The sequence below is a fragment of the Gymnodraco acuticeps genome, unplaced genomic scaffold (genome assembly GCF_902827175.1).
Source record: "Gymnodraco acuticeps unplaced genomic scaffold, fGymAcu1.1, whole genome shotgun sequence".
Lineage (NCBI taxonomy): Eukaryota > Metazoa > Chordata > Actinopteri > Perciformes > Bathydraconidae > Gymnodraco > Gymnodraco acuticeps.
In genome coordinates this window covers 255638-283343 of record NW_022989949.1, presented here as the reverse complement: position 1 = coordinate 283343, position 27706 = coordinate 255638, and the positions used below count along the sequence as shown (strand labels likewise).

At 41.6% G+C, this 27706-nt stretch overlaps 3 protein-coding genes and 1 non-coding gene across 6 annotated transcripts; all 4 read left to right on the top strand.

Annotated features, from left to right (window-relative positions):
• The first annotated feature begins 664 nt into the window (after window positions 1-664).
• vgf (VGF nerve growth factor inducible) lies at window positions 665-7601 on the top strand. Its single transcript, XM_034210520.1, has 2 exons — window positions 665-928; window positions 2937-7601. Exon 2 carries the CDS (start codon window positions 2988-2990, stop codon window positions 5112-5114), a length of 2127 nt encoding a protein of 708 aa, XP_034066411.1. The 5' UTR covers window positions 665-928; window positions 2937-2987; the 3' UTR covers window positions 5115-7601.
• Window positions 7602-9637: 2036 nt separating this feature from the next.
• On the top strand, window positions 9638-13521 carry LOC117542771 (keratin-associated protein 5-3-like). 2 transcript variants are annotated; one of them, XM_034210620.1, is made up of 7 exons: window positions 9638-9760; window positions 10979-11131; window positions 11241-11327; window positions 11443-11988; window positions 12101-12184; window positions 12250-12336; window positions 12590-13521. In XM_034210620.1, exons 3-6 carry the CDS (start codon window positions 11249-11251, stop codon window positions 12321-12323), a joined length of 783 nt encoding a protein of 260 aa, XP_034066511.1. In that variant the 5' UTR covers window positions 9638-9760; window positions 10979-11131; window positions 11241-11248; the 3' UTR covers window positions 12324-12336; window positions 12590-13521. The 2 variants fall into 2 exon arrangements, 1 of the variants encoding a protein (XP_034066511.1); XR_004568482.1 differs by lacking the exon at window positions 11241-11327.
• A 472-nt stretch (window positions 13522-13993) lies between these two features.
• On the top strand, window positions 13994-14075 carry trnal-aag. Its single transcript has one exon. It is a non-coding gene; the product is annotated as a tRNA-Leu (tRNA).
• Window positions 14076-14431: 356 nt separating this feature from the next.
• snapc2 (small nuclear RNA activating complex, polypeptide 2) lies at window positions 14432-25989 on the top strand. Of its 2 annotated transcripts, none has more exons than XM_034210618.1 (7): window positions 14432-15297; window positions 19384-19554; window positions 20044-20167; window positions 20642-20784; window positions 21721-22009; window positions 22786-22874; window positions 25565-25989. In XM_034210618.1, the coding sequence occupies exons 1-7, from the start codon at window positions 15091-15093 to the stop codon at window positions 25868-25870; spliced, it is 1329 nt and encodes a 442-aa protein (XP_034066509.1). In that variant the 5' UTR covers window positions 14432-15090; the 3' UTR covers window positions 25871-25989. The 2 variants fall into 2 exon arrangements, with proteins under 2 accessions (XP_034066509.1, XP_034066510.1); XM_034210619.1 differs by having other exon boundaries at window positions 14434-15297; window positions 21724-22009.
• Window positions 25990-27706: the final 1717 nt, after the last annotated feature.

The window sequence follows — 27706 nt, the reverse complement described above, 5'->3', positions numbered from 1 at the left end:
CAGCTCTTTTAATAGCCTCGAGTGTTTCTCCTTTAGCACTTTTAACAAAAGCAAATCACAGCTCTGAGATCAGTAGGTCATGGAAGGAACATATCCTTTGTTTGATAAATATAGCATGTGGGGTTTTCATTGTGTTATGAGAATCATTTTGGCTAAGGAAACCAGCGAACCCTTTTGTGATGGTTTAATACGTTGAAAGAGGAATCATCCTTCAGCAATACAACGTTTGGGAGACATGGTGAACTCAAATCATCAGTATGTCAATCACTTGTTTACAGAACTCTCTACCTGCAGTACATTCATAAAACATGTGTGTACATATATACCAATAGTAACACAAAACACATATGGGGCTGATCATCCTCAGCTGCCAGCCCTTCCTGGTCCACATGTAAGATCTGTGTATAATTGTGTACTGTATGAATTGTTCTGTATCTTTGCTTATTGTTGAGAAAAACAACTCCACATGCTGTGTCCTCAGAAAGGCTGGTAAATTACGGATTCATTCAGCAGCTTCTGTTCATTCAGCAGCGCGAGCACTGCAGCTAATTGGTACGATCAGAGAGGGGAGGAGAGGAGGAGGAGGGGGGGGGGAGACAGCAGTGCAATCTTATGAATGAAACCCAGTCGAGTGACGTCAATGGGGATCGCTTGACGCATGAAACACGTGGGCCGGGAGGACCGAGCTATAAGAGCGGAGCAGCCGCTGTCCGTGGTGCTGAAACCAGACGAACCGAGCAGCGGAACCCCGGGAGAAGAGGTGACCGAGACTCCGCGACAATAGTGAACACATTTAGCCACGTTTGCGCAAAAAAACAACCACTTAAGGTGCAGAACAGCGAGTTCAGTGCATGACAGCGGGACTTCCAGGAGCGTGACGTGACCAGCAGGGAAGCTGGAATACCCGCGCCGATCCCTCTGACTGCCAGTGAGTACAAACTTATTTTGCATTACTTTACTTTTGCTTCTGAACAGGGAAATATGTTGCTTTGGATGTGTTATTATTTATAATAAGATTATTTATGAAAATGTTAAACAACTCCGAAACGTCTGTTTTTGTTTTGTTTTTTTAGCTCTGCACAGTGCAACCCTTGTTTTTTTTTTTAAATTATAAACATTGTTATTAAAGTATTGGGTTATAATGATCAAAAATGATGATGAGTCACCTTTAGAAATATTTGTCAAAATACAGTTATATTATAAATTATATGTAAAAAATAGATAATTGATACATATAAAAAAAAACTATTTTAAAGTTAATAGTTTATAGACTTTTATTTTACTTCGCATCAGATGAATTACACCCAGGGCATATTTCTTTATTTGTGGTCTGCAGAGGTGGCTGTTATCTTCATCATGTTCTTCCTCCTCCCCATCATCATCATCACCATCATCACCATCATCATCACAATTATCGTCATCTCCAGCCATTAAACGCTACTCGCCTTGCCAAAAATAACCCAGTAGAAAAACGAACGGTTCATGTGCTTTAAGGTCGTGAAAGTGAAATGAATACATTAAAATGATAAAACAGACACTGTGACATTCCTATGTCGTGTCTACAATGTCTGCACCTCTGACGTCCGTGCTGTTGGGGGTCTGGAGGTTACTGTTGGTGTGTGGGCTGTGGTGGGGGGGGGCACTGCTGTTGACAGAAGTCTGGAGGTGGCTTATGTGGGCATATTTTTCTTGATGATTGCCTCAGAAGCGGATTATAAATATGTGTTGTGTGACCTGCTAGGACAGATCTCTATACATTCTGTAGTGAAGAAAACAGGGCAGATGCAGAGATGATCTGTTTCATGGAGGATGAGATAAGAGCATCTGCTGCGTGTTTGCACATCACGCATCACAGCCACCTCCACTGCAGAACATGCGCCACCCAATCATCTCATTGGCCCTTCAAATGTTTGTTGTTTCACTGAAAAAAACATCGAAATTAAACTTGTTTTTGACATTTTCATGTTAAATCCTTTTTAAAATTCAGCCCATATTTCTGCAGCATCCCTGAAGTAACTGCAGCAAACAGTGGCTTGGTGCCCTGCATTAATAACAACAGGTTATTACGGCCATGTAAGCGACCTGGAGCCAAACAGGGATATTTTAGACCTGTTTGTGCACTTATCCTAAAGTCGAGGTGTTGCCAATTGAAAAGAAGGAACGGTAACATACGTCACCTGTAGCCCTCCCCCCTCCCCCCTCCCCCTCCCCCTCCCCCTCCCCCTCCCCCTCCCCCTCCCCCTCCCCGTATGTTTTCTCCTCCCTCCCTCCCCCCTCCATTACATACGGCTGATCAGTCCCTATCGGCTGAATCCTATAGTGTCGTTTTTTAATGCGTGAAATATGACATGCAGTGGTGGAAAGTATCTAATTACATTTTCTCAAGTATTGTACTATTTTGTCATATAATTGTACTAGAGTAGATTGAATGCTACTTCACACTTCTACTTCTACATTTATTTAACACTCACAATTACTGTGTACATTTATACAGTTACTAATATACGCAGTATTTCAAGTATCTGCATTTGGTCCACATTTATATGTATAAAAACAGGATAATATATTAAAAAAAGATCCAATCAACTTTTACTTTGTGTACTTTAAGTACATTTTTTTGCTAATACTAAGTAGCCTAATATTTTGAAATTAGCCCTCTAACATTGTAGTAGAGTATTTTAAGACTATAATATTTGTACTTTTACTTTAGTAAAGGATATGAGTACTTATATATGATATATGATTGATTTTTTATTGAAGTTTGGGAAAAATAAAAATAAATCTGGGAAATTAAGAATCATTTATATTAAGGGGCAGATATTAGGAAAAAAACACCTTTCATACACTCTTCATTTCTACTCATCATTGTGATTTGCTGCTACAGGGTAAAAAGTCAGACTTTGAAACTGATGACAGAAATGTTGTTTCTCCTCCAGGCAGTTCTGACCCCCCCTTGCTGCGAACAGTGGACCCTGTTCTGACTGACCATGATTGGGTACCACACAGCCTCAAGTGCCCTTACCCTCCTTGTCCTCCTGACAGGGGCTTCCCTCCCCCGGCTGTCCACCCCCAGCCCGATCAACATCCCCGGAGACGTCGTTAACCCACATGGAGACCCTCCTCCTGGAAGAGGAGAGGAGAGGCGATCGATACCGAAAGAAGAGACTGAGGAAGAAGAAGATGAGCTCTTTAAAGATGTGGATCCCAAAACACTAGCGGCGGTTTTACTGGAGGCACTAAATCGCTCACAAGTGGGGAAAAGAAGGGAGGGAGGGGGGCGCGATGGGATGAGAGAAGAAATAAACGCTGAGACGGGTGAAGTTAATAATGAGGAGGAAGCGAGCAGAGAAGTGAGAACGATGGAGGGATCAGACAGAGACAGAGATGGAAGGAAGGAGCTAGAGCTTCTGATGGCCGCTCAGGGAAAGGAGCGGGGGAAACAAGAAGAAGAGGAGAGGAAGAGATCTCAGGAGGAAGAGGAAAGGATGACGGAAAAGGTGACGAGTCGCACCACGAGTCAGACAGTCCCGGTCCAAACTGAGAAGCCCGCAAGTCAAGATGCAACAGGGGACAACAGTCAGGGTTCTCTCCTACAGAACCCTGACCAAGAGAGCAGCGAGGAGGAGCAGATCAGCCCCGAGGAGCTGAAGAACCTGGAGACCATGATGAAGGAATTCCCACGTTTGAACGCGGCCACCAAGAGGGAAGGAGAATCAGAGCAAACCCAGAGAGAGAGCAGAGGTTACAGCAGCTACAACAACGTCATACCGATCCACAAAGGCAACGACCTCGCCATGTCCAAGAAGAAGCTGAAATGGCAGGAAGAGACGCAGAAAGGCATGAACTTCCCAACATTCAAGGGAGGCAACTTCATGGACGACTTTGAGGACAATAACGCTGGCAGTAATGCTGCACAGTCCAACCCTCCGTCTGACCAGGAGGCGATGGAAGGAGATGAACCGGAGGAGGAGGAAGAAGACGAGGAGGTTCTGAGTCCTGAGGAGGAGGAGGTCCAGGCTAAGGCGGAGCAGGAGGAGATGAGAAGGCAGGCGGCCGAGGCTCAGAAAGCCAAGATGGAGGAGGAGAAGTTGGCGGACATCGCCTCGGACATGCTGCTGCGCTACATGGTCAAACAGAACAACGGGAACAAGAAGTACCGCTCGTCTCTGTCCAACGCCGCCGAGGACAAGAGGTCCGACGAGGAGCAGGAAGTGACAGAGGAAGACGATATCGATCCCCAGACTATTGACAAGCTGATCGAGATCTCCAACAAACTCCACCTCCCCGCTGACGACGTGGTGGACATCATCAGTGACGTGGAGAAGAAGAAGAAGAAAGACGTGTCGCCGGAGATGCCTTCTCGATGGCAACGACCCCCAACTCCTCTGTCTTCGTCGTACTCATCGAACAACGCCTTTTCAGCGCCACATATTCCAACCGATCAATTCCCGGTTACTAAGCAACCCTCTCCATCTGTCAATCTCCTAAAGAACTGGTTACAGGAAAAAACGCAGACCAAATCGCAAGATTTCTGGAGCAAACCTGCAAAGCCTCTGTTAGCCAATCCCAACCGCTGGCCCAAACCTCAGAAGTCGTACAAACAGGATCTTTGGCTCCAATCGCCCAAGCCGGTTTGGACTGGCTACCCTTCGTACCCCTACAGATACCCATCCTACTACCAGAGGAAGCAGTACCCAGCGTACAACCCCATCTATTACCCTCCTCCCCCCAGACCCAAACCCCGTTACTACCTCACCAAACCTGCCCTCAACCTCAACAACTACCTGAGTAACTCCGTGGACGACACCTACTCTTTCCCTCCCAGACGCCGGTACCACAGCTGGGTCCAGCCTCGGCTGAGGAGCCCCCCCGCAGGCCCCCAGCAGAGGCCCTATTACAGCAGCTATCGCTTTCAGAACTACCCCAAACCACGTTCCCCTCCCAGAATGCCCGTGATCCCTCCCCAACAGAAGTTCTATTACTCACCGGCGGCACCTGCAGTGGCGAGAAATGACGATTTTTATATGGCTGCAAAGAAGCCAAACAGCAGTAACCGTGACGATCTGGAGAAATACATAGAGCAGATTCTCATGAAGAGACCAATGTTAGACTGAAAGGGTTGGGAAAAGAGCGGGAATAGGTTCAAAGAGGAGAGAGGAAAAGTATCTCTAGGATTTTGATTTGCTGGTTTTGTTTTACATATGTCTCTTTCTCCTTTTTGAAATGGTTGCTATTTGGAAAGGACATTCAGGAGGACTTCTTCCAGAGGTAGTCTGAATAAAATGTACCTTTTGTAGGAAAATGAAAAGAAAGATGCACATGTACACTCCTCCTCTGGGAAGAGGGGAAGCGGGATGAACGTTCCGTTGGGAAGCATGACTCAGCAAAGATTTGTATCATGCTAAAACTCTTCATCCAAACTCCCGGCATGACAACATTCTCCATATGGACATTTTACAATGCCAACAAAGGAGGACGCTTAAATATGTTGTTACCTGTACCTTTAAAAAACATATTTTTCACAGTCAAAGAGTCGGGAACATCAGAGGCAGTGGTGGATGCTGGGAAATGTTTGATGGCAATCAAATAGAGATTTGTGTGGCAGGGAACTTTTAAAAATGATTTATCAATACACAATATTTCCCCTATACTAAATGTCCAAAACTATGTGGACCCCAAACATTCCAGTCATGTGTTATTCAGACACATTCAGAGCATTATGAAGTTCCAACAACAACGGCAATATTGTATGTCTCTGCGTACATGATGAAAGAAATCCGTAATCGGAGACGTCAATATCTGTTGACCTTGTGGACCAACAAGTGGTGGCCTAGCCATTGGCTGCTCATGTCCTCCAACAAAACAGTCACTATATCCTAATGTCCCATCATTGGAGCGAAGGAGCCCCAACTCATGCACCTATTGTCTCTTAGAGATGACATTAAATCATCATAACTTTGAAATGGCCTCTTGCCGCAGCCATTCACTATCTCATTGTTTTTAAAATGAATACATTTAATGCAAATGTGTCATTTTGTGTTATTTGTATAAAATTGCAGCAAAGCATTTCTGCAGAAACGCACCTTCTCTATATGTATACTCACACAGAGCTCTTTATAATGGAATATACCGCACCAAAAGAACATTTCATACAAAGGGCTGCAGAAGCCACCATCACTATAATGGCTTGGATGACTCATACTTTTGCATAACTTCAATTACCTTGTTGCTATGGTGCCAAAGCCTGGCCAAACTCTATATGGCATTTGTTGATGCCTTCAGAAGAGAATGCAGTGGTGAAGGCACACTGCTCTTTTTACTTAACACGTGCATTTGAAAGGATAAGGCTGGTGTTATTCCTTTATTAATCTATATCACCAAATGTGTTCCATATTTTCTTACTCCCCTACCCTGTTTGTATGTTTGTAGCACTCAGTTTACATTTGTGATATAGAAAATCCTCAACCTCATCCTTTAAAGAAACCATCCATGGCTTTGATATAGGACCCCAAAGTTTCATTCAGCTAAGAGAGACCATTTAGTGTCATCTTACCAATCAACATTTGTATTGACCATTATCAACTCAAAGAGTATTTTATTGGTCTTGTTGTCCACGTGTTGCACAACCATCAATCATACATGTTATACATTTTTAGGTAGGAAGTTCTTGGGCTGATATTTGCTGCCTTACATGTCACTGTGACATTCTTAACATTATGCTTTCTTTCCCTCTTTTGTACCATTTGATATTGTCAATGAGATCAAGGATGTAATCACTTTTGTAATGGAAACTGGTGGGATGAGAGCATTGGAGTTTATTGATCATTTTGAAAGCATGATAAAGGAATTGCTCTTGGATTGGACAGCGTTGTAAAAAATGTTTTTAACGGGCAGAAAAAGGAGATTGGACTGCTGACATTTCCTTTCTTGACTTACTGATAATCAGTAATCAATAAACACTTCCTTTTCTCCCGGTTTATCCGTTTTTAAATGCGTCACTGGGAACAATAGCAGCTGTTGCTCTTTGGTTTGTCCGTATTGTTGACCTTTGAGGCCATCTGTTGCTAAGGGATGAGCAAATCTCAACATCATTGTGGCCATCCAAAACAGATTAATGGCATCGACAATCTCATACTGAAAGAAATGTCAACACGAGGCCATTAGTCAAAAAAGAGTTGAAGAGATGGAAGTAAAAACAAAGCCTTTTTATCATTTCTATTTTAAATGTGTTGTTTTTGATGAGATTAAGAGAGGAGTTACAGACAGATGAGAAAAAGGGGCTGAAATATGAAGCGACAGACCAGAGGCGAGGGTACAGTGTCTGCACGTTTATGTATACTTGCATCTAAAAATTGCTTCTTTGAAGACGTACAAGCATCAATTAAAAAAGTATAAAAAAATCAAAGATGACAGAAACAATGACGTCAGTGTACCTCAAAATGAGTCCTGCGTGCGGCGAGTGTTGTCCGTGATCTTTCTAGATGTACCTTGTTGTAACCATCGTGATAAACATGCGTTTGCTGGATGTAAATATGCGCATGTCAATGACTACTTTTGCTACACGTAAAGAAACAATAAAGTGAACTATTTTTAATACAAAATGCTTCATTGTGGACAATTATTGGATGGGTGGATTTTGAAGTGTAAGTAAAAATGTAAATCTAGATCTCTCCATATTTTTGCTTTTATATGTCAAGGTTTCTCTGATCATTGTGCCTGCTCAGAACGAAAGTGCTCAGAGCTTTAAAAAATGACCTTTTAAAAATGGAGCAGAGTTGTCTGGAACTACTTTTTACAGAAAAATGGTCCCCATGAAAACTGATGATGGTGTGTGAGAGTTTACTGCCCAGAGTAACAGGGACCAAATAGATGTTGCCGTTGAGAGGACTTGAATGCGACATCACTTGTTGATATAATGTGACGGCCATTCAAATGTCTAAGTGTGCATTTTGAGTAGATTTATTTGCAAAGTAAACAGCTGTAAAGATGAACAGGAAAGTCATTGGTCCAAACTGTGATCAGATAAAATGACATTTAGCTATTATTTTGGAAGCAAGGTTAGTTAGTTACTCCTTTAATAAACACTTGTCACTATATTGAAAACAAAACCAATTATGCTCCGGTGCTTTCAGGAAAGTACACCATCTTCATGATACATAAATCACATCTAGGGTTAAGAATGATAATCCCCTGTGTAGTCCTTGGGGGCCGATTATAGCACAGACAGTAATTAAAGGTGGGAGGGAGCAGAAGACAAGATTAGGCTTGCTTTGATACGTCGTGCTGCTCAGGGGTGGGGGCTGTGTTCAGCAGGGTGATTAGATGTTGGAGCAGCCATCACAGGAGATGGTGATTGTGGGCTGCAGGGATGTGCTTACACCCATGCAGACCAATAACCACAAATGCATGGCTGTCAAGGTTTGAGAAACACAACAACTATCGAAAGTCAAGGACTTCCACGGGCTGTCAATGGAGCTCCAGTCATTCAATCTCAGCACAGACAACATGAATGGATGCATTTACTTAGGTGGTTTGTGTGAGTGGCAGAGATGCACACAAATAAATGGTGTACAATGCAAACGTGTATTAAGTGATCAGTATTTTGCTGAGGCTGCTCTGCAATGCAACGGAAAGGCTGCTGGTAAAACAATAAAGAGAAGGTGGAGAAACAGAGAGGGTGCCAGATGACAGGGTGAGGAAAAAGTAACACAGGGCTGGGCAGAGGCAGGGGATGGGGGGGGGGGGGGTGAGATAAGGGAGGAGTGGTTGATGGTTGCAGCTCTGCCAATGGAGAGGTGCAGTGATTCATGATGTCACGTGGTGAAGACTGTGTGACTCATCCACCAACATCATCATGCAGCCACTGCAGAGCACACACACACACACACACACACACACACACACACACACACACACACACACACACACACACACACACACACACACACACACACACACACACACACACACACACACACACACACACACACACACACACACACAGTGCACACATGCATGCATGTACATAAAACAGTAAGATGATCAAACATATTCATGTGCATACACATTTTCAATGAAGCAGCACGCTCATTAAAACACACACACACACACACGCACACACACACACACACACACACACACACACACACACACACACACACACACACACACACACATTGGACATACTGTTGTGGAAACCTTTAATAGCTCTCATACGGCACAATCAGTGTATCCACACCAATACATGTAGCCTAGATTTTTTGTATAACTTAAATATTCTCAGACTTAAACACTCTTTATGACGTCATGATGCAATTAATTGAAATCAATGGTAGCATGGCAGAGCGGTCTAATCCGCTGACCGTCAAAGAAGGGGAAGAAGGGGTGATAATAGAGAAAAGGGGGAAATGTGTGTCTTTTTAAAAACAATATCTACTTGATCTACTATCTGGGCTCACATGGGAAACTTTTAATGTTTTCCAATTACGTGGACACGCCGCCGACGGGAGTCGAACTAGCTGCCGCAGGCTCGGCTGTCTAATTTTGAGAAATGTTGAGAATATGGCCAATCAGAGAGCCAGCTCCAACATTCGTTAGCCAATGGCAGCGCCAGCTCCATAATTCGCCGGCCAATCACGTTCGCGGCTCCTACATTCGTCCAAAATTCCTCCATAATTTGACCAAACACGGCGGAGAAATGTTGGAGCAACGAACATAACATCGACGACATCATTAAAGTTTACGAGTGGTTACAAACATGGTAAGTCTTATAACAGTGTTGTATATGATATGACTATAAGTGTGTAATTAATTCAAACTGTTGTGTCGTGTTGTCATATCGATTAATTAAACTATTATCCTACAAACTCTCCGTTATCTGACCCCCGCTGTTTACACAATGGACGCTAACAATGTTTACAAGTTTTTACGTTTTTATGAACATGGTGAGTCTTATTACAGTGTTGTATATGATATGACTATACATTTATAATTCATTCAAACTGTTGTGTTGTCATATAGGCCTAGATTAATTCAACTATTAAGGTCACAAAACCCCGTTATCTGACGCTCTTATGCTTTGTTAGCCGGCCGCCGGATACTGCTAACTTTTACTGTTAATGTAATTTAATTAGGTGCTGATACTATCAATTCAGAAGCGGAAAAGCTGAAATAACGTTAATTTACTACGTTATATGGCACATTATTAAGTAGCCTACTAGGCCTTATTTACATAGGCTTTGCCCAAGAAGGTAGCTGACGCTAATCACATGCTTTTCTAATTCATGATATTTTCAAACACACAATTTACTTTTTAGATAAAACCTCCAATGTAAAGGTCAAGTATATTTAACATTTATATTGTGTTTTTTGTTTTTAATAGAGGGGTGTTCTGTGCTTACCTTTCACTACAATGGACCAAACGTTTTTTATATGTTTTATAGGAACTACAAAACCATGTTATATATAAAATACGTGTCATTAATTAGAAAATGCTTTTTGTATCAAATAAATCATTAGGAAATTATTATTACATATACAAATGTGCCAGGGCCTGGTATTTTAGTAATGCAATTAATTTTACATTGTGTTTTTTTAAAGCATGAAAACATTCTTAGGTATGATATATGTTAGTCATAGTTTTACATGTCCTCTATGAAATTAAATATTCACAATCAAGAGCAGGTTATTATCCCCCCAATCATAGTATTGGAAATGTATACTGTGTTAAAGGTCCCTAAATGTTTTCTTATACAATATTTTATATGATCATAATTTTTCAAACACATTGGAGAGGCTTTCTAGGCTTACTGCCAGAAAGATATTTTTAACCCAAACAATAACATTTTCACACACAATTTCTGGCATAAAGGCCTGACAGCTTACTCCTCGTAAAAGTGTTTCACTTGATATGTATATGTTTCTGCACCTATGTTGTTTCTATGCATTTAAAAATGTTCTCACATTTATGACTCTAAAGGAACAATCGAGGAAAGCAAAAGCATACAAGGCCATGTCGGACTCAGAGTGGATGTCCCGCCTGAGGAAGTTTGCCAGCACGGGGGCCAGGCCTGCAGGGGAGGGAAACAGGCCGGCTCCCAGGCAGAAGAAATGGTGTGAGCTGTATCAAAGGGTACGAGTATATTCATGGAACTATGTATTTTAATACATTTTATTTACTGCACCAATTAAATGATTCATCCTTTTTTTAACTCAATCAAATGCACAACTACTATTTTCAGATTGAGAAATGTCCAATGCAGGCACATGGACAGAAATCCTTGTTTGGCCAAGTGCTGCAGTGTACCTGTGGATTCCACCCTCAGAAGGTAACACTCTCAAGAACTAAATGAAAACCTCATGTTGTCTGTGCAAGTGTTTATTTGCATTCATATCATTAAACAAACTCATTACTGATCTATGTTCACTGTCATGGAACAACAGCCAGCTGCAACTCCTGTCCAAGGTGCCGTGGGACAGTAGAGTGCTGCATCTGGTCCGGTCCACAGAGCTGTGGGGCAGCAAAGTGCTGCATCTGGTCCGGTCCACAGAGCTGTGGGACAGCAGAGTGCTGCATCTGGTCCGGTCCACAGAGCTGTGGGACAGCAGAGTGCTGCATCTGGTCCGGTCCACAGAGCTGTGGGACAGCAGAGTGCTGCATCTGGTCCAGTCCACAGAGCTGTGGGACAGCAGAGTGCTGCATCTGGTCCGGTCCACAGAGCTGTGGGACAGCAGAGTGCTGCATCTGGTCCGGTCCACAGAGCTGTGGGACAGCAGAGTGCTGCATCTGGTCCGGTCCACAGAGCTGTGGGACAGCAGAGTGCTGCATCTGGTCCGGTCCACAGAGCTGTGGGACAGCAGAGTGCTGCATCTGGTCCGGTCCACAGAGCTGTGGGGCAGCAGAGTTCAGTAGGTACTGTCCAAGGCGCTGTGGGACAGCAGCAGACTGCAGCAGAAGGACACCTGCGAACACCACTAAACTTGTCAATGGTATTTGGACAGTTATTTAGACTCATGTATTAACCATTAACATTTTAAGACGAATTATATCTTGACAGTATCATCCTCTCATGACACATTTGTTTGCTTTATTGCCTTTCAGTTTACCAAGTCAAGATTTGGTGGTGCACTCGCTGCTCTTGCAAAGCCAAATTTGAGTACAGCCAGACCCAGAAAGGCAACAGAGGTAAATCGATTTTACAGTTTAACTTAGATTATTTATACAATTGACTCATACTGAATGTTTTACAGACCCATGTCACGGACCCCACAGAAGCATCTACCGGCACTTACCCCACAGAAAGAAGCTTCAGCACTGCACTTAGCGCTGCTGTCTCAGTAAGTGATGATAAACTCACTTTTGTGTTTGTATTCCTACACCATTTTTCCCAAATAGTATTAAGGGAATTAAAAGCCATTTTAATGTTTTATTAAATAATGTGTTGTTACACATTCAATTCTGAAATGACAATTGAAAGCTAAAAACAAATAGTGTTTCCTTTAGAGCAGCTGAAAAATAACTTTGAATCTTTTGAATGTAAATGCTATGATTTCTTTAAACACATGTCAGTATATTTCTTGCCTTTTACAGGCTGCACAGCCTCAGACAGCTTCAGTGCCTGTCCTCAGTCCCGGAGCAGTGAGTGCCACTGTGTCGTTAAGTCATTTAATATTTCATTTCATACTGTGTAGAGCATCAGCAGTGTTTGTACCTGTGTTAAGGTTGCTTATGCTCTGTTGTTGTTAGTATCATTGAGTCATAATACACTATTTCTATGGCACTTTTCACAAATGAAATCCCCAAAAGTGCTTTTTAACAAGGGATCATATTTTAAATAATCATAAAACTGTGATAGAATGACAAATGTATGTACAATGAGAAGGGAAATTAAAACGGCGGAATATATACTACATATAATAGTGAAAAATAGATAAAACAAATGAAAAAGAAGATAAAAAACGATGAAATGCATTCTACAATTGGTCACACGTTATTTACAAGGTTTTTAACTTGACACTTGAAAAAAAAGAAAACAACGCTATGTGACAGACAAAAAATAAACATAATTGAAAGAGGAATTTTCAGTTCTTCAGAATGAGGGTCAGCTATGGAAAGACCCTATACCCTATAGTAGCTGGCATTCATTCAAGTCCTTCAGGAAACTGTGGGATGTAAACACATTGCATTGACCCAACACGAAGAGATTTAATTTGTGCCATAGAAATAGTGTATTATGACTCAATGTGATGTTGTACTTAACTTAAGTTTTTCCATTATATGTATTCTTTAATTCTACTGTGCTACATCTTTAGAGGCACATATTCTACATTTTACCGCATGTATGAATGCAGGACTTTTACTTGTAATGTAGTATGTTAAGTCTGGTATAAGTACTTTCACTTAGGTAGAGGATCTGAATACTGCTTTCAAGAGTGAATGTTAATACTATTAAATGTTGTCATCATCACCATTACTAATGTGCTATCCTCCACAAACCGTAATTAAAACACTTACTTGTTCAACTGCTGTGCACCAGTTTTGTTTGTTCAGAGAAAAATAAATAAGGAAATACTTTTTGAAATATGTATTTAAAACACACCACAACGGTACAATAAATACAACAAAGACTTCAAATTTAGAAGTAATTTGATAAATACTGAGATTACTATTCTCAGCAAACTAATAATAAATAACTACAATTACAAATTACAATATAACTATACGTTTCAAGTATTAACTACATTACAAACAAATTATATTTAAGTAGTTACACTATTATAAGTAGATATTTACAAAACAACTACTATTTAGAAGTATTGAGCATTGAGCATAAAATGTTGGACGAATGTTGGGGCCACGAACGTAATTGGCCAAAGAATGTTGGGGCTCACACTCTCATTGGCCGAAGAAAGTTGGAGCTCGCAGTCATATATTCCCAACATCTGGGAGAAGTTGGACTTTATGAAGTCATGATGCCTTGAACAGATTTTTAACGGTAGCGTGGCCGAGCGGTCTAAGGCGCTGGATTAAGGCTCCAGTCTCTTCGGAGGCGCGGGTTCGAATCCCGCCGCTGCCATAACATTTATGCATTTCTAAAATTCTATTATTGTTACGTATGTCAAAAGTAAAATACCGCATACCGCTTTCAGTGCTTTTCCAATTTTATTATAGAACCCATTAGTAGGTCAGGGTGTTTTCTCCTTTGTATTGTTGAGGGTTTCTCCAGGCTGCAATTCCTGTCGTAAATTGTAAGAAGAGAAGAAGGAAGAAGAAGGAAGAAGAAAGAAGAAGAAGGAAGAAGAAGGGGGAAGAAGAAGGAAGAAGAAGAAGAAGAAGAAGAAGAAGAAGAAGAAGAAGAAGAAGAAGAAGAAGAAGAAGAAGAAGAAGAAGAAGAAGAAGAAGAAGAAGAAGAAGAAGAATCCCCCGACGGGGCCTGTAAAGGAAGCAATACAACATACTGTATTAAATAGAAGACACATATAAAACAATACCTGTGAGTAAAAGTTCAGGGCGAATTATTCCCACAACGGATTGAGGAACCCGGAAACAGTTAGTCTCATTGCTTTCAAATTAAAATGAGAAATTAATTTGACAGTTCACTTTTATTTGAACATGTTGATTATCGATTCGAGGTTCTTTCTATTGAGGGGAATTATTACATTTGCATTTAAAAAGAGCAATTCCATTTTCAATTTTCTTTCCTCTGCCTTGAACGAAAGTTTAAGAAAACTAACATCGTTTTTTATTAATTATCCATTTGAATAAAAGGTCACAAGCCAGGGAAAAAACCGTTAAAAGTCCTAGGAGCGTTTCAATGTCAACATCATGTTGCAACATATTTTGTTTAAGATAAATGTGGTCTAGGGATCTGAATTGCGGATGACGTTTTACTGTGAAAATATTGCACCGGAACCGATCAGAAGACGTTTTGTTGTCGTTGTGAGAGAAAACAGTAAAGGCACGTGTTATAAATTCAGTTTAAGGTAACATTTAGTTTTATGTCCAGTGAGTAACGGTACAAAAACTACTCCAGTTTTCACGGGACGAGCCAGCCAGGGGCAGTTTAGGTTGTATCTTTGACGTCATTTGAGATGAAGCCTCCTCCTCGTAAACGCAACAAAAAGAATCTGAGTATTGAACCACCATCGGCTCCACGGAAAGGGTCCGGTACCTGGCAGCGGCTCGAGCAGAAGAAGCTCCTGAACGCCCTGACGGAACTCGGCAAGACCAACAACGTCAACGAAGACATTGACTGTGAATTCCTGAGAAAACATGTCCGCACCCGCTCCATTTCAGAGGTACGTTTCAAAACCTATACATTCAGCAATATGCCATCTGAGTATAGGGTAGTCAGGGGCGCCGCCAGGGATTTTGGGCCCCATGAAAATATATCACATTGGGCCCATAGACTGATGGGCCCCACCACCAGGCACAGGCCACGCCAACCAAGCACAATTCCTGTAACCACACCTCCAGAACCCAACCGACTCATTTATGCTTTAAATAACTCTACCTGTACAGGCTTCCATCTATCTTGTAGTCCAATACTAACAGCACAATATTTACTGACACTGAGCTGTGAAAATACAACACTGTGCAGACGTGCAACATTCTGCTGCAGTATAATTCACTATTTGATATAAGACTTAACATTCCTGACAATAGATCAATAGTCATCTTTTATGGTGTAAATGCATTTTTAATAATAACATTTTTGAATGGAACATTCTCAACACGAATGCATAAATCCAAATAAATATAACCTAAATATGTGGAAAATTACTGTGTTTGAAATGTATAATTGAAATTATATGAGATGTTAGCTTTTTGTTTTGATATATATATATATATGTTGTATTCCAGTCTCCCTTCAGATATGTTAAGTGGCATGGCATTCAACACAATGCTACTCACCTCCTTCAGTTGGGAGACAAGCTGGTGCAGGTTCCTAAGCTAAAGGAGGTTATAAAGGAAGTTTGAAACCTCCTTTCCTTTCATCTAGAGAATTTGAACGGCACTTATCATGGCTGCCACTGAGGGACTTCCGTGTCATTTCACTCCGTTAGGAAGGTTCCTAAGCTCAATGGACTATTCGACTTCAGCCAGGGCTGCTGAGCCTAGAGATGGATCTGTTGGTCCTGGCACCAGGGGGAGGGACAACTGATTTAGTATGAATAGCTGCTAAAAATGTACCTGCATTTATTAAATGTCAGCTAAAAGAACAGTGAAATGATAAACCTCTGAATTTTCTGTGAAGATATTAACAGTACTTTATGTCATTACAATTATTATTTACAATGGACTACGCTTAGCTAACAGTCTAATTTCCACCACTCATGGACCACACTCACCTTTTCTCTTGAAAAACTTCTCTCCTTTCTTTTCTTTTTTGAAAGCCTGACTTTTGCCCCTTTCACACCAATGCGTTTTCAGCTCCGGCTCGGAGCTGGAGCCTGAAAAGTACCGGTTTTTCCTGTGCACACCGCCTCTTAGCTCCGGAATCCGGTTCACTTCCAGCTCCAAAAAATTGTTGGTCTAGAGGCAAGAGCTTCGGAGCTAAGAGGCGGCGTCGCTTACGTCTCTCTTACGTCGAGGCGGGGGCAGGGGCATGGGCGGGATCAGCCTCCTGAACAACAACAAAATGCTTGCGTGTGATGTTTGTAAAGTTCCAAGTAAAGTCGTCCCTTGTAAAGTCGTCCGATGCCTTCCATTTCGTTTCGTAAGAGGATAACCAAAGCGAACAGCGCTTCAATACAATCGGTCATTGTTGTTGTTGTCGATGTGAGGGATTTCCGCGTGGTTTGGATTTTATGAAGCAGGCACGTAAACGGTGACGTCATGACGCAGCAGCGGCAGCTCTGGGCGGTGTGAACAGAGCGGGAGCAGAAAAGGGAAACCGGAGCTGAACCAGAAAAGCTCCCGCTCGGAGCTAGAAAGGGAAAAGCGCTGGTGTGAAAGCCGCATCAGTTAGTCATTGAGACATGGTACACACAGTACCATGTCTGGTGCCGCACCGCGTTTGGAGGCAAGACCAAACATGTAAATAGAAGGGGGTGTACAGAGTAGGGATGTGCATCTCCATCACTGAGGCCGATGTGATGCGCATCTCGATACGATACATTAACGATACATTTGAAACACCAGGCGATGCGATATGATACGATTCACCCCTGTTGCGATACAGTTCGATACGATTTGATTCAACATTATGCGATACGATGCGATTCAACACGATGCCAAAAATAATGATACTTCAATATGGTACGACAGAGGATTTTTGTTTTATTCCTTATATGCAGCAAATCATAAATTAACGAAAAAGTGCGTTACATATTTGGTTCTCTCTACTAGTACTGCACATCCCATCATGCTGTTTCTTTTTTACCTTAAAAAACTCTCCAGAGTACAGTTCAATGTTATAACACCTCACAGTTAAATAATTTAAGGATGCATTGCCTATGATTAACAATGTGCAAATACCAGCTACCATAGATCAATGCCCATACAGCTGCCAGCCTGATGTGCTTAACACTCATCCAGAGGCTAACTCACCAGTGAGCAGAAAGCACTGGTTTCTCTATGAACAATAAAGAATACAAATAACCTTTCACAAACAGGTATTTCATAACTGCTTACAGTAAGGAAGACATTTAAACTATTATTGGCAGTCACAGGCTGCTGTAAACTAAACACCTCTCTCTGACAGAACACCTCTCTGAGTGATTGAACTCATATGTCTAACTTTCAGGTTTCTCTTTTCAGCCGCAGACCCCATGTCGCTTCTTTATGTGCGTCGCTAAGTTCCTTGTACTACTTGTGTACTTTAAAGCGGCATGGCATCGTTTACAATTTGCGAGCGATTTTTCAAGTTGTCCGTCTTTCTTGAAAAATCTGAAGTATTGCCAAACGTTTGATTTGTAGGTATTTTTCGTTGCGCTGTGTTTCTCTTTCTCCTCGACTTCATGTGTGTTGATAACTGAGACTCTCGGCCTCCATAGCACAAAGCAAAGATCAAAGATCGTCTCTGCTGAGCGTTGACAGGATGAGAGGATATTATATGAATAAATCGTTTTTTTACCGATGCAAAGGCGCTACAATCGATACATCGCGAGTTCAACCCAAACTGTAGCCGATGTGCACTCTTTCAACCGGTGCACTCGCATCTTGAACGTTTATGCTGGTGTATCGATGCGAATCGGTGAATCTTAACATCCCTAGTACAGAGGCTTTGGATAATTAACTTTTGGAAGAAAATAAGTTAAATGAATCGTAAGTTTAGTGAGTACATTATCAATATAACGTTCTATTACTGTTAATTATTGATGAATGATGAAAGGTTACTTACATTTTTTTTTCTTAATGTTCTAAAATAGTTTGGGCCCCTGTCAGTCACGGGCCCTTAGAATCGTCCTAACTTTTCACCCCCTTTACGGCGCCCCTGAGGGTAGTAACTAAGTACATGTTCTCAAGTACTGTTCTAAAATACACATTTGAGTTACTTGTTATTTACTAGATTATTTCAATTTCATTCTTCTTTATACTTCTACTCGACTACATTTTGGAAGCAAATATTGTACTTTTTACTCCATTACATTTATTTTACAGGTTAAAATTAGGATTTTGACACACAATATTTAGCAAAAACGTTTAAAATATGATTGTTTGATATAGATTAATAGACTCGCAGCCAAGCTGCGGGTGAGTGTGTGTGCTCGAGGTGGTTTCGGTCTGGGTTTCGCTGTGTCTCGTTGTCTCGCAGACGGCCACTGGGCTCACAGGGAGGGGGGGCAGCCGGCAGGAGCTCCATCAAGCCGTTTAGGACAGAGAGTGAATACACATACTATACAGAGATGCTGGATGAGAAACCAATGTGATTTTGGAACATTGAACAATGTAAATCTATTCTAGTAGACCTCAACAATGGAATTATGATCAGTAGAAATGGCCATGACATGGGACCTTTAATGTATGTTCATTATTTGGTTTTATTTCTTTAATTCTTTTTTTTAATTACATTTTTGGTGTCATGTTGAAATCTTGAATGATAATTAAATCCCTACCAATTCAGTAAAATTACAATTATACAAATAGATAAATAAACCATCCAACACTATATTTAAGTAACTAAAATCATGAATTGGCAGCAATTCTGCTAAAAGCGTTAAAAAAAATATTCCACAGCTCCAGCTTGTTAAATGTTTCTAATCGCACTTAAATACTTTTACCATTCTTGATGCAGTACTTTTATTAGAAATGTTGTATTTTTAAAGAGTGGTATTGGTTCTTTAACTCAAATAAAAGGTCTGAATACTTTTTCAACCCCTGAGCAGTAAACACTGCAGAGTAGCTCTAATGTAAAGACGTGTGGTTTGTCATTGTTTCAGATCAGCACTATGGTGGAACTTCTGAAGAGCCAGGTGATCTCCTTTGCCACCTTAGAACTGAAGAAGAAGATGCAGGAGGAGAAGGGCAGGAAGCCCATCGAGGAGTGGACACGCATGGCCTCTCTGGTGGCTGGAGCCCAGGAAGAAACCGTTTCAGATGCTTTCTCTCAGGTACTGCAAACATATATACAGTATTTATTTTTTCAATATTTTGTTTTCAAAAACACTTTACATTACATAACATTCCGTGTACACAAAGAACATTATTTTTGCAATATAAAAGCACGAGTAAACTAAATGAAAACAACACAAATGCATTGATAAAAGACTATAAGAAATCAAAAATGCTTGCATTAAGATTTTTATAAAATCTAAACTATGATTCAGATATAATAACAAAAGAGAACAATTAAAGCACATTGAATTAAAGGAAACAGAAGTCCAGTCTCAAGGATAAAGAACAATGAATAAAAAACAACAACAACAAAAAGAGAAAAAACGGAAAAACAACATGGACAAAAATGTTCAAGAGATCCCTTTGAAAGAGAGGAGTAGAAGTGCTAGATATTGACGTGACGAATCCAACCTGTCTCTACCTGCTGGTCTGAACTGATTGTGTCTCTCACCATCGTCCTCTCCCTCTGTTCCTCTGTTCCTCAGATGCTCACAGTGTGCTCCACAGAGCCTAACACCCTGAGGTACTCCAACCCCCCCCAGGTCTACAGACCCCCCCCTGTAGGATGCACCGTCCCTCTGAGGCCAGTTCCCCATCAGCCAGTCAAAGGTACGGACCTCCAGCTTCTCTATGTAGACACATTTACTAACACTTGACGGACAACAAATATTGATACCAGGGCCCTTTCTCATTTCTCGATTTCCCTCCCTCGACTCCCCTCCTCGACTCCCCTCCTCGACTCCTATCCTCGTGTCTTAGTCCCGCCCACAGGAGATGCGAGCGGAGGAAAAATGCACTTATTTTTATAAGAAACTTCAGGTTGTTCATGGTATTTTGTTAAAAGATAATTTATTAAATGTAAACTGAACTTATAGGTTATTAAGCTATTATTTATGTACTGGTCCGGCCCACTTGAGACCAAATGTGGCTGTATGTGGCCCCTGAACTCAAATGAATTTGACTCCCCTGCACTAGATGGTTATAATTAATGAACCGTAAGGATGCATTGCTAATTTCCTTCATGTCACTGATGATAGGGCATATTACAGTTTTTTTCATTTTGTGATTTTTTTCCTCTCTTAGTTGAGAAGTTCAGAACCAACACAGCCCGTCCAATCAGAGCACTGAAGAGTCCAGTAGCAGCCATGAGCCGAGGAGTGACCCCACGACCGCTCTCTACTGCAGCTGGAGCCTCACCTGCTCCCCCCCCCACCTCTCAGTCTGCGGTCGGTCAACTTTATTTTCAAATGATGTGCAATGCCTTGTTTTTTTTGCCATTGTTGAGGTCTACTAAAATAGATTTATATTGTGCAATTTTCCAAAATCTCATTGGTTTCTCATCCAGCATCTCTGTATAGTATGTGTATTCACTCTCTGTCCTAAACGGCTTGTTGGAGCTCCTGCCCCCCCCTCCCTATGAGCCCAGTGGCCGTCTGCGAGACACCGAGACACAGCGAAACCATCCCTCACTCACCGACTCACAGCCTCGCCGCATCCCGCCGTCTCAGGGAGGGTGTGTGTGTGTGTGTGTGTGTGTGTGTGTGTGTGTGTGTGTGTGTGTGTGTGTGTGTTGTGTGTGTTGTGTGTGTGTGTGTGTGATGTGGGTGTGTGGTGTGTGTGTGTGGTGTGTGTGTGTGTGTGTGTGTGTGTGTGTGGTGTGTGGTGTGGTGTGTGTGTGTGTGGTGTGTAGTGTGTGTGTGTGTGTGGTGTGTGTGTGTGTGTGTGTGTGTGTGTGTGTGTGTGTGTGTGTGTGTGTGTGTGTGTGTGTGTGTGTGTGTGTGTGTGTGTGTGTGTGATGTGTTGTGTGTGTGTGTGTTGGGTGGTGTGTGTGTGTTGGGTGGTTGGTGTTGTGTGTGTGTGTGTGTGTGTGTGTGTGTGTGTGTGTGTGTGTGTGTGTGTGTCGGTGTCGGAAGATTATAATTGAAAATAAATCTCCAACGAGGCGTTCTGGGGCAGCATAGACAGGTATTTTCTGTGTTAGAGTTTTACTCGCTACAGGGTGTACTTTGAGGGTTTGTGACTCTGCAGACCGTTTACATGCAGAAGCTACATAACACACAAGGGGATGGGTAATAACCGGAAAAGCATGACATGGGACCTTTAACATGCTGCTGTAACAAAAAACATTCCTAATTTAGTATCAATATCTCTTTATCACCCAGCAGCCCTCAGAGCGACCCCCCACCACCACCACCACCTCGTCGTCAGAGTCCCCCTCATCCAGTCCTCACACGTCTCCCACCAACCGAGCTCCAGCCCCCAGTCCTGCACCATCCTCGGGGGCTTCCTCCTCCACCCCCGTGCGGCAATTCCACTCCAAGCTAACCAGCAAATTAGCCCTCAAGTGCACTCCCTCTGTGGGCGCGCAGAGCGTGGTGCACTTTGAGAGGATCTATCACTACCTGAGTATCATCAACAGCCCCGGCGAGAGCTGTACCCTCACGGCTATGGGTGAGTCCAAAGTCCTCTGATTGGTGACGTCTAAAATACGGCAGATATATCAACCAATCATCTGCAGTCCGCTGGAAACAATGTTAGTGGAGCCATTAACAGCTCTTTGATTATGAAGAAAATATCTAACGGGTGTATTCAAGTTGCAGCATTATTTATGAACTGTTAAGATAGGGCTGGGCAGGAAGACAAAAAACTCATATCACGGTATTTTTCCAAATGATTACGGTATATGACTTTATTTATTTATTTTTCGATGATTGGAAATGTATTTACATTTATACATTTTCACTCCACAAAAAACACCTGATCAGTGGGGGCCCTCATGAGTCTTATGAGGTGAAGGAATCAGAATTATTAACCATTAACCATTATACTGTGCAAATGTTGCCTAACACACAACAACATAACAATTAACAACAAAAGCACTGTATGTAAAATGTAAACAAATCCCCCTTTCCCTGAAACTTCACAGTGCACATTTAAATACTTATTTTAAGATTTACGATTGACCTTCAAACTTAGATTCAGAATAAAATAATAAAGTGCAAATTCACAACTTAATAAACCTTGCTTCTGAATTTTTTTAGGATTATTTGTGTTGCAAAAGCCATTCTGACCTCTACAATACCATCCCATGTGTAGCACAGTAATGTATTGGCCACAATAATACCTGACTGTCCATGTTTGTGCAGGTGTTCCTGTTGTTCTTAGGAGCACCACATCTCCCCCCCACTGCATCACATGATCTAATCTCAGGTTATTTGGTCCTCCAGAGAGTGCGATAGTGTTGGACCTGTTGATGTCTCTTCCTGAGGAGCTGCCCCTGCTGGACTGCAGCAAACTGAAGAAACATCTGCTCCAGGTACAACACGCTGCAAACCACTTATTTGGTTGGGGGTCTTATTGGCCCTAAATTCATGTTGTGCACCTGATTGGCCTCTAGAGGTCAGGGCACTCTAATAGTTTGAAGTATTAATACTTTTTCTCTGTCTTCTCTCCATGTTTTGATGGAGAAGCAGCAGCTGATTTGATATAACAAGATCATTTGAGCTCTTTATGCATTCTTCTCGTAAGTTCACATGTCTGCAAGCTCAGAGACTACAGTAGGGGAAAAAATGTAGTAAAAAGGTAAACAAAGGATGACACATGGCGTAATAAACGTTCACAGAAACAATAACATTATGATTTATGACGGAACAAAAACACATGAAATCAGAGGAAGCACAGGCTAATAAACGCATGTCATTAATTCATAAACCCTTTAATGGTGAACTTTTGACAAAAATAACTAGGAAGAAGTTCAAATCAGGCAGTAAAAACGTGTTTGCCGTTTCTGGAACTGTGATATGTTGCCATGTAATGTCCCAGTCCTGTTTACATCATTCCAAACCCTGATGGTAAGCACTGGGCCCTTGTCTTGTCGGAAATTAGTTATATTGACACACAAACGGCAGAAAATAGGACACCACTTGATTTAAAATAATTTTGAAGATGGTATCCCCTCATAAATAAAGTGGTGTTGTACAGTATAAACCTATGCAGCTCTGGCGTAGGGCTGAACGATTAATAGATTTTAAATCGAAATCGCGATTTGAAATGATGCGATTATCAAATCGCAAAGCCAGCCATTTTTTTTAAAAACTTTTATTTATTTATTTATTTTTAAACAATTTTTCTTCTTCTTGTGTGTCAGTCATCCACACCAATCAGAAGTGCTGTGCTCCACATGTACCAGCCATCGTTAACCAATCAGAAGTGGCCCATGATTTAGGGCTGTACGATTTTGGGACAAAATCTAATTGCGATTTTTCTGACAGATATTGCGATTCGATTTGCGATATTTGTTTTTAAGCGACCCAACGGAAGTTTATTGTAAAATGCGGCCATAACTCCGGCTAGGAAGGTCGTATCAACGTGCTCCCGTCTCTAGCACCCCCGCAGCCCGAGCTACGAGTGAAATAACTAAACTTACATGAAACTTCCGTTGGGTTGCTTTAAAGTCAAGCTTCAGTTTCAGATTCTCCCTGTAATAGAAACATGTGATGGAGCAGTACTGACCTGACTCAGATGCTTTCACCAAACCATCTAAAGCTCCATTGGAAGCCATTTGGAAAGGGCAGGCACTTTCAAAAATACTTGGCAGGTGATTGGATCAATCTGTCAATCACCTTCTATCATGGGCCACTTCTGATTGGTTAACAATGGCTGGTACATGTGGAGCACAGCACTTCTGATTGGTGTGGATGACTGACACACAAGAAGAACAACAACATTTTCTTTTAAATGGCAGGCTTTGCGATTTGATAATCGCATAATTTCAGATTTCAAATCGATTAATCGTTCAGCCCTACCATGATAGAAGGTGATAGACAGATTGATCCAATCACCTGCCAAGTATTTTTGAAAGTGCCTGCCCTTTCCAAATGGCTTCCAATGGAGCTCTCCTAGATGGTTTGGTGAAACAAAGCATCTGAGTCAGGTCAGTAATGCTCCATGTGACGAAGGTAACTTCGTCACTATGGACTGACTGCTTCAGGCCGGGTAATTGTGTGCACCTGGTGTCCTGTGTTGTCTCCTCCCCCCCTCACCTGTGTCTTGTTGTGCTGATTAGTGTGTGTATTTAGGCTCTGTTTCCCTGTCTGTTGGGAGGCTGGTAGTGTTTTTGAGATCTTTGTGGCTGCAGGATGGGTGGAAGGAGAACAGCAAGATTGAGGCTGTGAACTTTGTGCCCAGGATTTTAATAAATGCCCACGTCGGGTTATATTTTTGGACGTTCTGCCTCTGCCTCCTTGCTTGGTCTGGGCCGCTCAACGGTCAGCTTCACACTCCATCACATGTTTCTATTACAGGGTGAGTCTTAAACTGAAGCTTGACTTTAAAGCAACCCAACGGAAGTTTCATGTAAGTTTAGTTATTTTACTCGTAGCTCGGACTGCGGGGGTGCTAGAGACGGGAGCACGTTGATACGACCTTCCTAGCCGGAGTTATGGCCGCATTTTACAATAAACTTCCGTTGGGCCGCTTAAAAACAAATATCGCAAATCGAATTGCAATATCTGTCAGAAAAATCGCAATTACATTATTTCCCCAAATCGTGCAGCCCTACTCTGGTGCGTACCAAACTTGCAAAGGTTTTGGTCAATTAGAAACCCCCAGGTCGGAAAATGTAAGCCGATTTAATAGAAGTCTATGAGATAATTACATTAACTGTCACATGATTTATTCCCTCATTAAGCATTTTCCTGACGAGTTTATGGTCTCATTGACTATTGTTTTTCAATACAACATGATCCTTTTGGAATGTATTGTCCTATTTAGAGCACAATAGACAATGAAGAACCAATGCTTTGGTAAAATTGTGATTGACAGGTGGCTATCGTGGTGTTGTCCAGTTTGCAGGTCATTAACCCTTTCATTAGTTTTCAGTTTGTGGATCTTTATTGTTAAACTTTGTTCCCTTTAAAAAATGTTGTATTCACAACTCGGGTGCACGCTATCATGTCACAGCTGGTTAGAAAAACAACCTGACAGCCCTCGTCTTCCTGTCTTCAGGTGTACCGATTTCTCTCCTCCACCGCTGACTCTAAGATGGCCAGAGAAATGTTGAAAGAGCTGAAGGGGGGACTCTGTGTTCAGACAGACGGCACCAGAACAAACGGAGAGCAGAACGCCGCTGGGTCAGCTGACAGCAGTGATGTCACGGACAGTGGAGAAAAGAGACTGCAGCCAGAGGAAGCTGAGAGCCAATCATCAGGGAGCAATAACGCCACCGGCCAATCAGGGGATCTGGACTTAACGGGACTCTGTCCGCCCCTCAACCCATTTATGGTACCTCTGAAACTCTTACAGCGCAAATAGGCAGTTTAAAATGTGTTTTCTTTAATACTTGGTATTGATAGTTCATGATTTAAATGTAAATGTTGTCTTTTTTTTAGCTGCTTTTGTTAAGACAACAATAAACACTGATGCATCAACAACTTTGGCTGATTTCTTCTTAAATGATAGGGCTGAAACCCAAAAATGTTTTACAGAACTAATTGAACTCCGGATTATGTTCCTTTTATTAATGGATAAAATATCAGGAAAAAAGGCGAAGCACAATTTCAGTCATGTTGTGCCATCAGAAGAGTTTTCTGATTTATTGATGTAGATTTTCTCATCTATTAATTCACTATTTTTTCTAGTCTCCTAAAATGTATATGTATTTGTCGAAGTACAGAAGCGAAATGTCCAAATAACACAGAATGGGTGTCTGGGTTCAGATTTCACCCGGCATCTTTGCTCTTTGTCAGCAGAGGGCAGCAAGAGCCATTCTGCACTTTATAATGAGTTTCTAGAAAAAGACAAGCAGTGGTCAAATAATGTTACTTAAGAATATTAAACATAACATACACTACAAGTGAACCATTACAAAAATATTCAATCAAATCAAAAAATATATAATTTTCTTTGTTTTTGTGATACACAGTTATAAGATGATTGCTGGGTCAAATATGTTGATACTGTCCAATGCCGTGTCTCTATTTAAAGGGGACCTATCATGCAAAGTGCACTTTGTAGACATGTTTTTATATATTTTTATATATCTGAGACCCATAAGTTATGCCTAAAAATAGCATGATAGGAAACCTTTAATGATGGGACAAGACAACCGGATGGTGTGTGTTTGGGCTTTATTACAGCGTACACCGGGCCCTCTGTAATGACCTAACACCACCCTTCAGTACCAGTAAAGGAGCAAACCTTCTAAAACGCCCATTTCTTTAATCCCAGTCCTGGTTGTTGTCCAGGTCTCATCCCAGGTACTTTGGTCCTGCAAAGTTTCCACGTCAACACACTTGCCGGTGACAGGTTTAGGGTGTGTTCTGTGGGCGCTTAAATCTCCCACCATCTCCTTTATCTTACCAGTGTTGGCTGTGGTGCCCCACAACACTGAACGAAAACATTATTAGTTTTTTGGAAAGATGAAAGGGAACTCTTTCTTTTGTCCTTTTAGTGTTTTTCATGACCAAATAAAAAAAAAAAAACCTCATTCACCACAGCTGGGAACTCTGCTGGACAACACTGAAATCCAATACCCCTCTTCTGTGCTGTGATTCTATTTCATTAATTACTAAGACCATTATTTGTTGTGTTCTGTTGAGCAAGGATTGTTGCCTTTATGACTGGATGTCATTTGAAATATTATGGCGATACAGTACATGTCAAACCAAAATGTCAATAGCCTATCGCTGCCGAAGTGTAAAAAGAATGATCAGATGTTATCAAGATCATTATCTAACTTTAAACTAGATATTAGCGTGTTATAATACTTTTCATTTGCTTGTATATACTCTATACAAAACGATTTCCTTTCACAATGAGCTGACATATTTTTATAGCAATTGGCAAACGTTTCCTTCATATCGAATGATTTGTGATGTGGTGCATGGAAAGCTCACTGCTGTTGGGGAGGTGCGTTTGATTTTATGACCAGTTTCCATCTGTTAATCATTATTTGAAGATGAATTATTAACAGTGGCTTTCTGAGCCTCTGTGATCGTATGTTCAGGGAAACAGGCGTTCTTCATGATGGTGCACTTGAGGTGGAGCAGCATTGCCATGGCATCAGTGTTGTGTTGACACCAATTATATAAATAGCCAGCGATGATGTGTAGCGTTAGGAGGGAGTGTGCAGAGGGCAGCAAAGGCCAT

What these genes read in the sequence shown, in the direction of transcription:
- vgf (XM_034210520.1), top strand. Translation starts at nt 2,988, where the DNA reads ATGATTGGGTACCACACAGCCTCAAGTGCCCTTACCCTCCTTGTCCTC.
- LOC117542771 (XM_034210620.1), top strand. Translation starts at nt 11,249, where the DNA reads ATGTCCAATGCAGGCACATGGACAGAAATCCTTGTTTGGCCAAGTGCT. An exon ending in GTGGATTCCACCCTCAGAAG is followed by an intron (nt 11,328 to 11,442) that starts GTAACACTCTCA and finishes ATGGAACAACAG; the next exon opens with CCAGCTGCAACTCCTGTCCA. An exon ending in GACCCAGAAAGGCAACAGAG is followed by an intron (nt 12,185 to 12,249) that starts GTAAATCGATTT and finishes AATGTTTTACAG; the next exon opens with ACCCATGTCACGGACCCCAC.
- snapc2 (XM_034210618.1), top strand. Translation starts at nt 15,091, where the DNA reads ATGAAGCCTCCTCCTCGTAAACGCAACAAAAAGAATCTGAGTATTGAA. An exon ending in GCACCCGCTCCATTTCAGAG is followed by an intron (nt 15,298 to 19,383) that starts GTACGTTTCAAA and finishes TCATTGTTTCAG; the next exon opens with ATCAGCACTATGGTGGAACT. An exon ending in TCCCCATCAGCCAGTCAAAG is followed by an intron (nt 20,168 to 20,641) that starts GTACGGACCTCC and finishes TTCCTCTCTTAG; the next exon opens with TTGAGAAGTTCAGAACCAAC.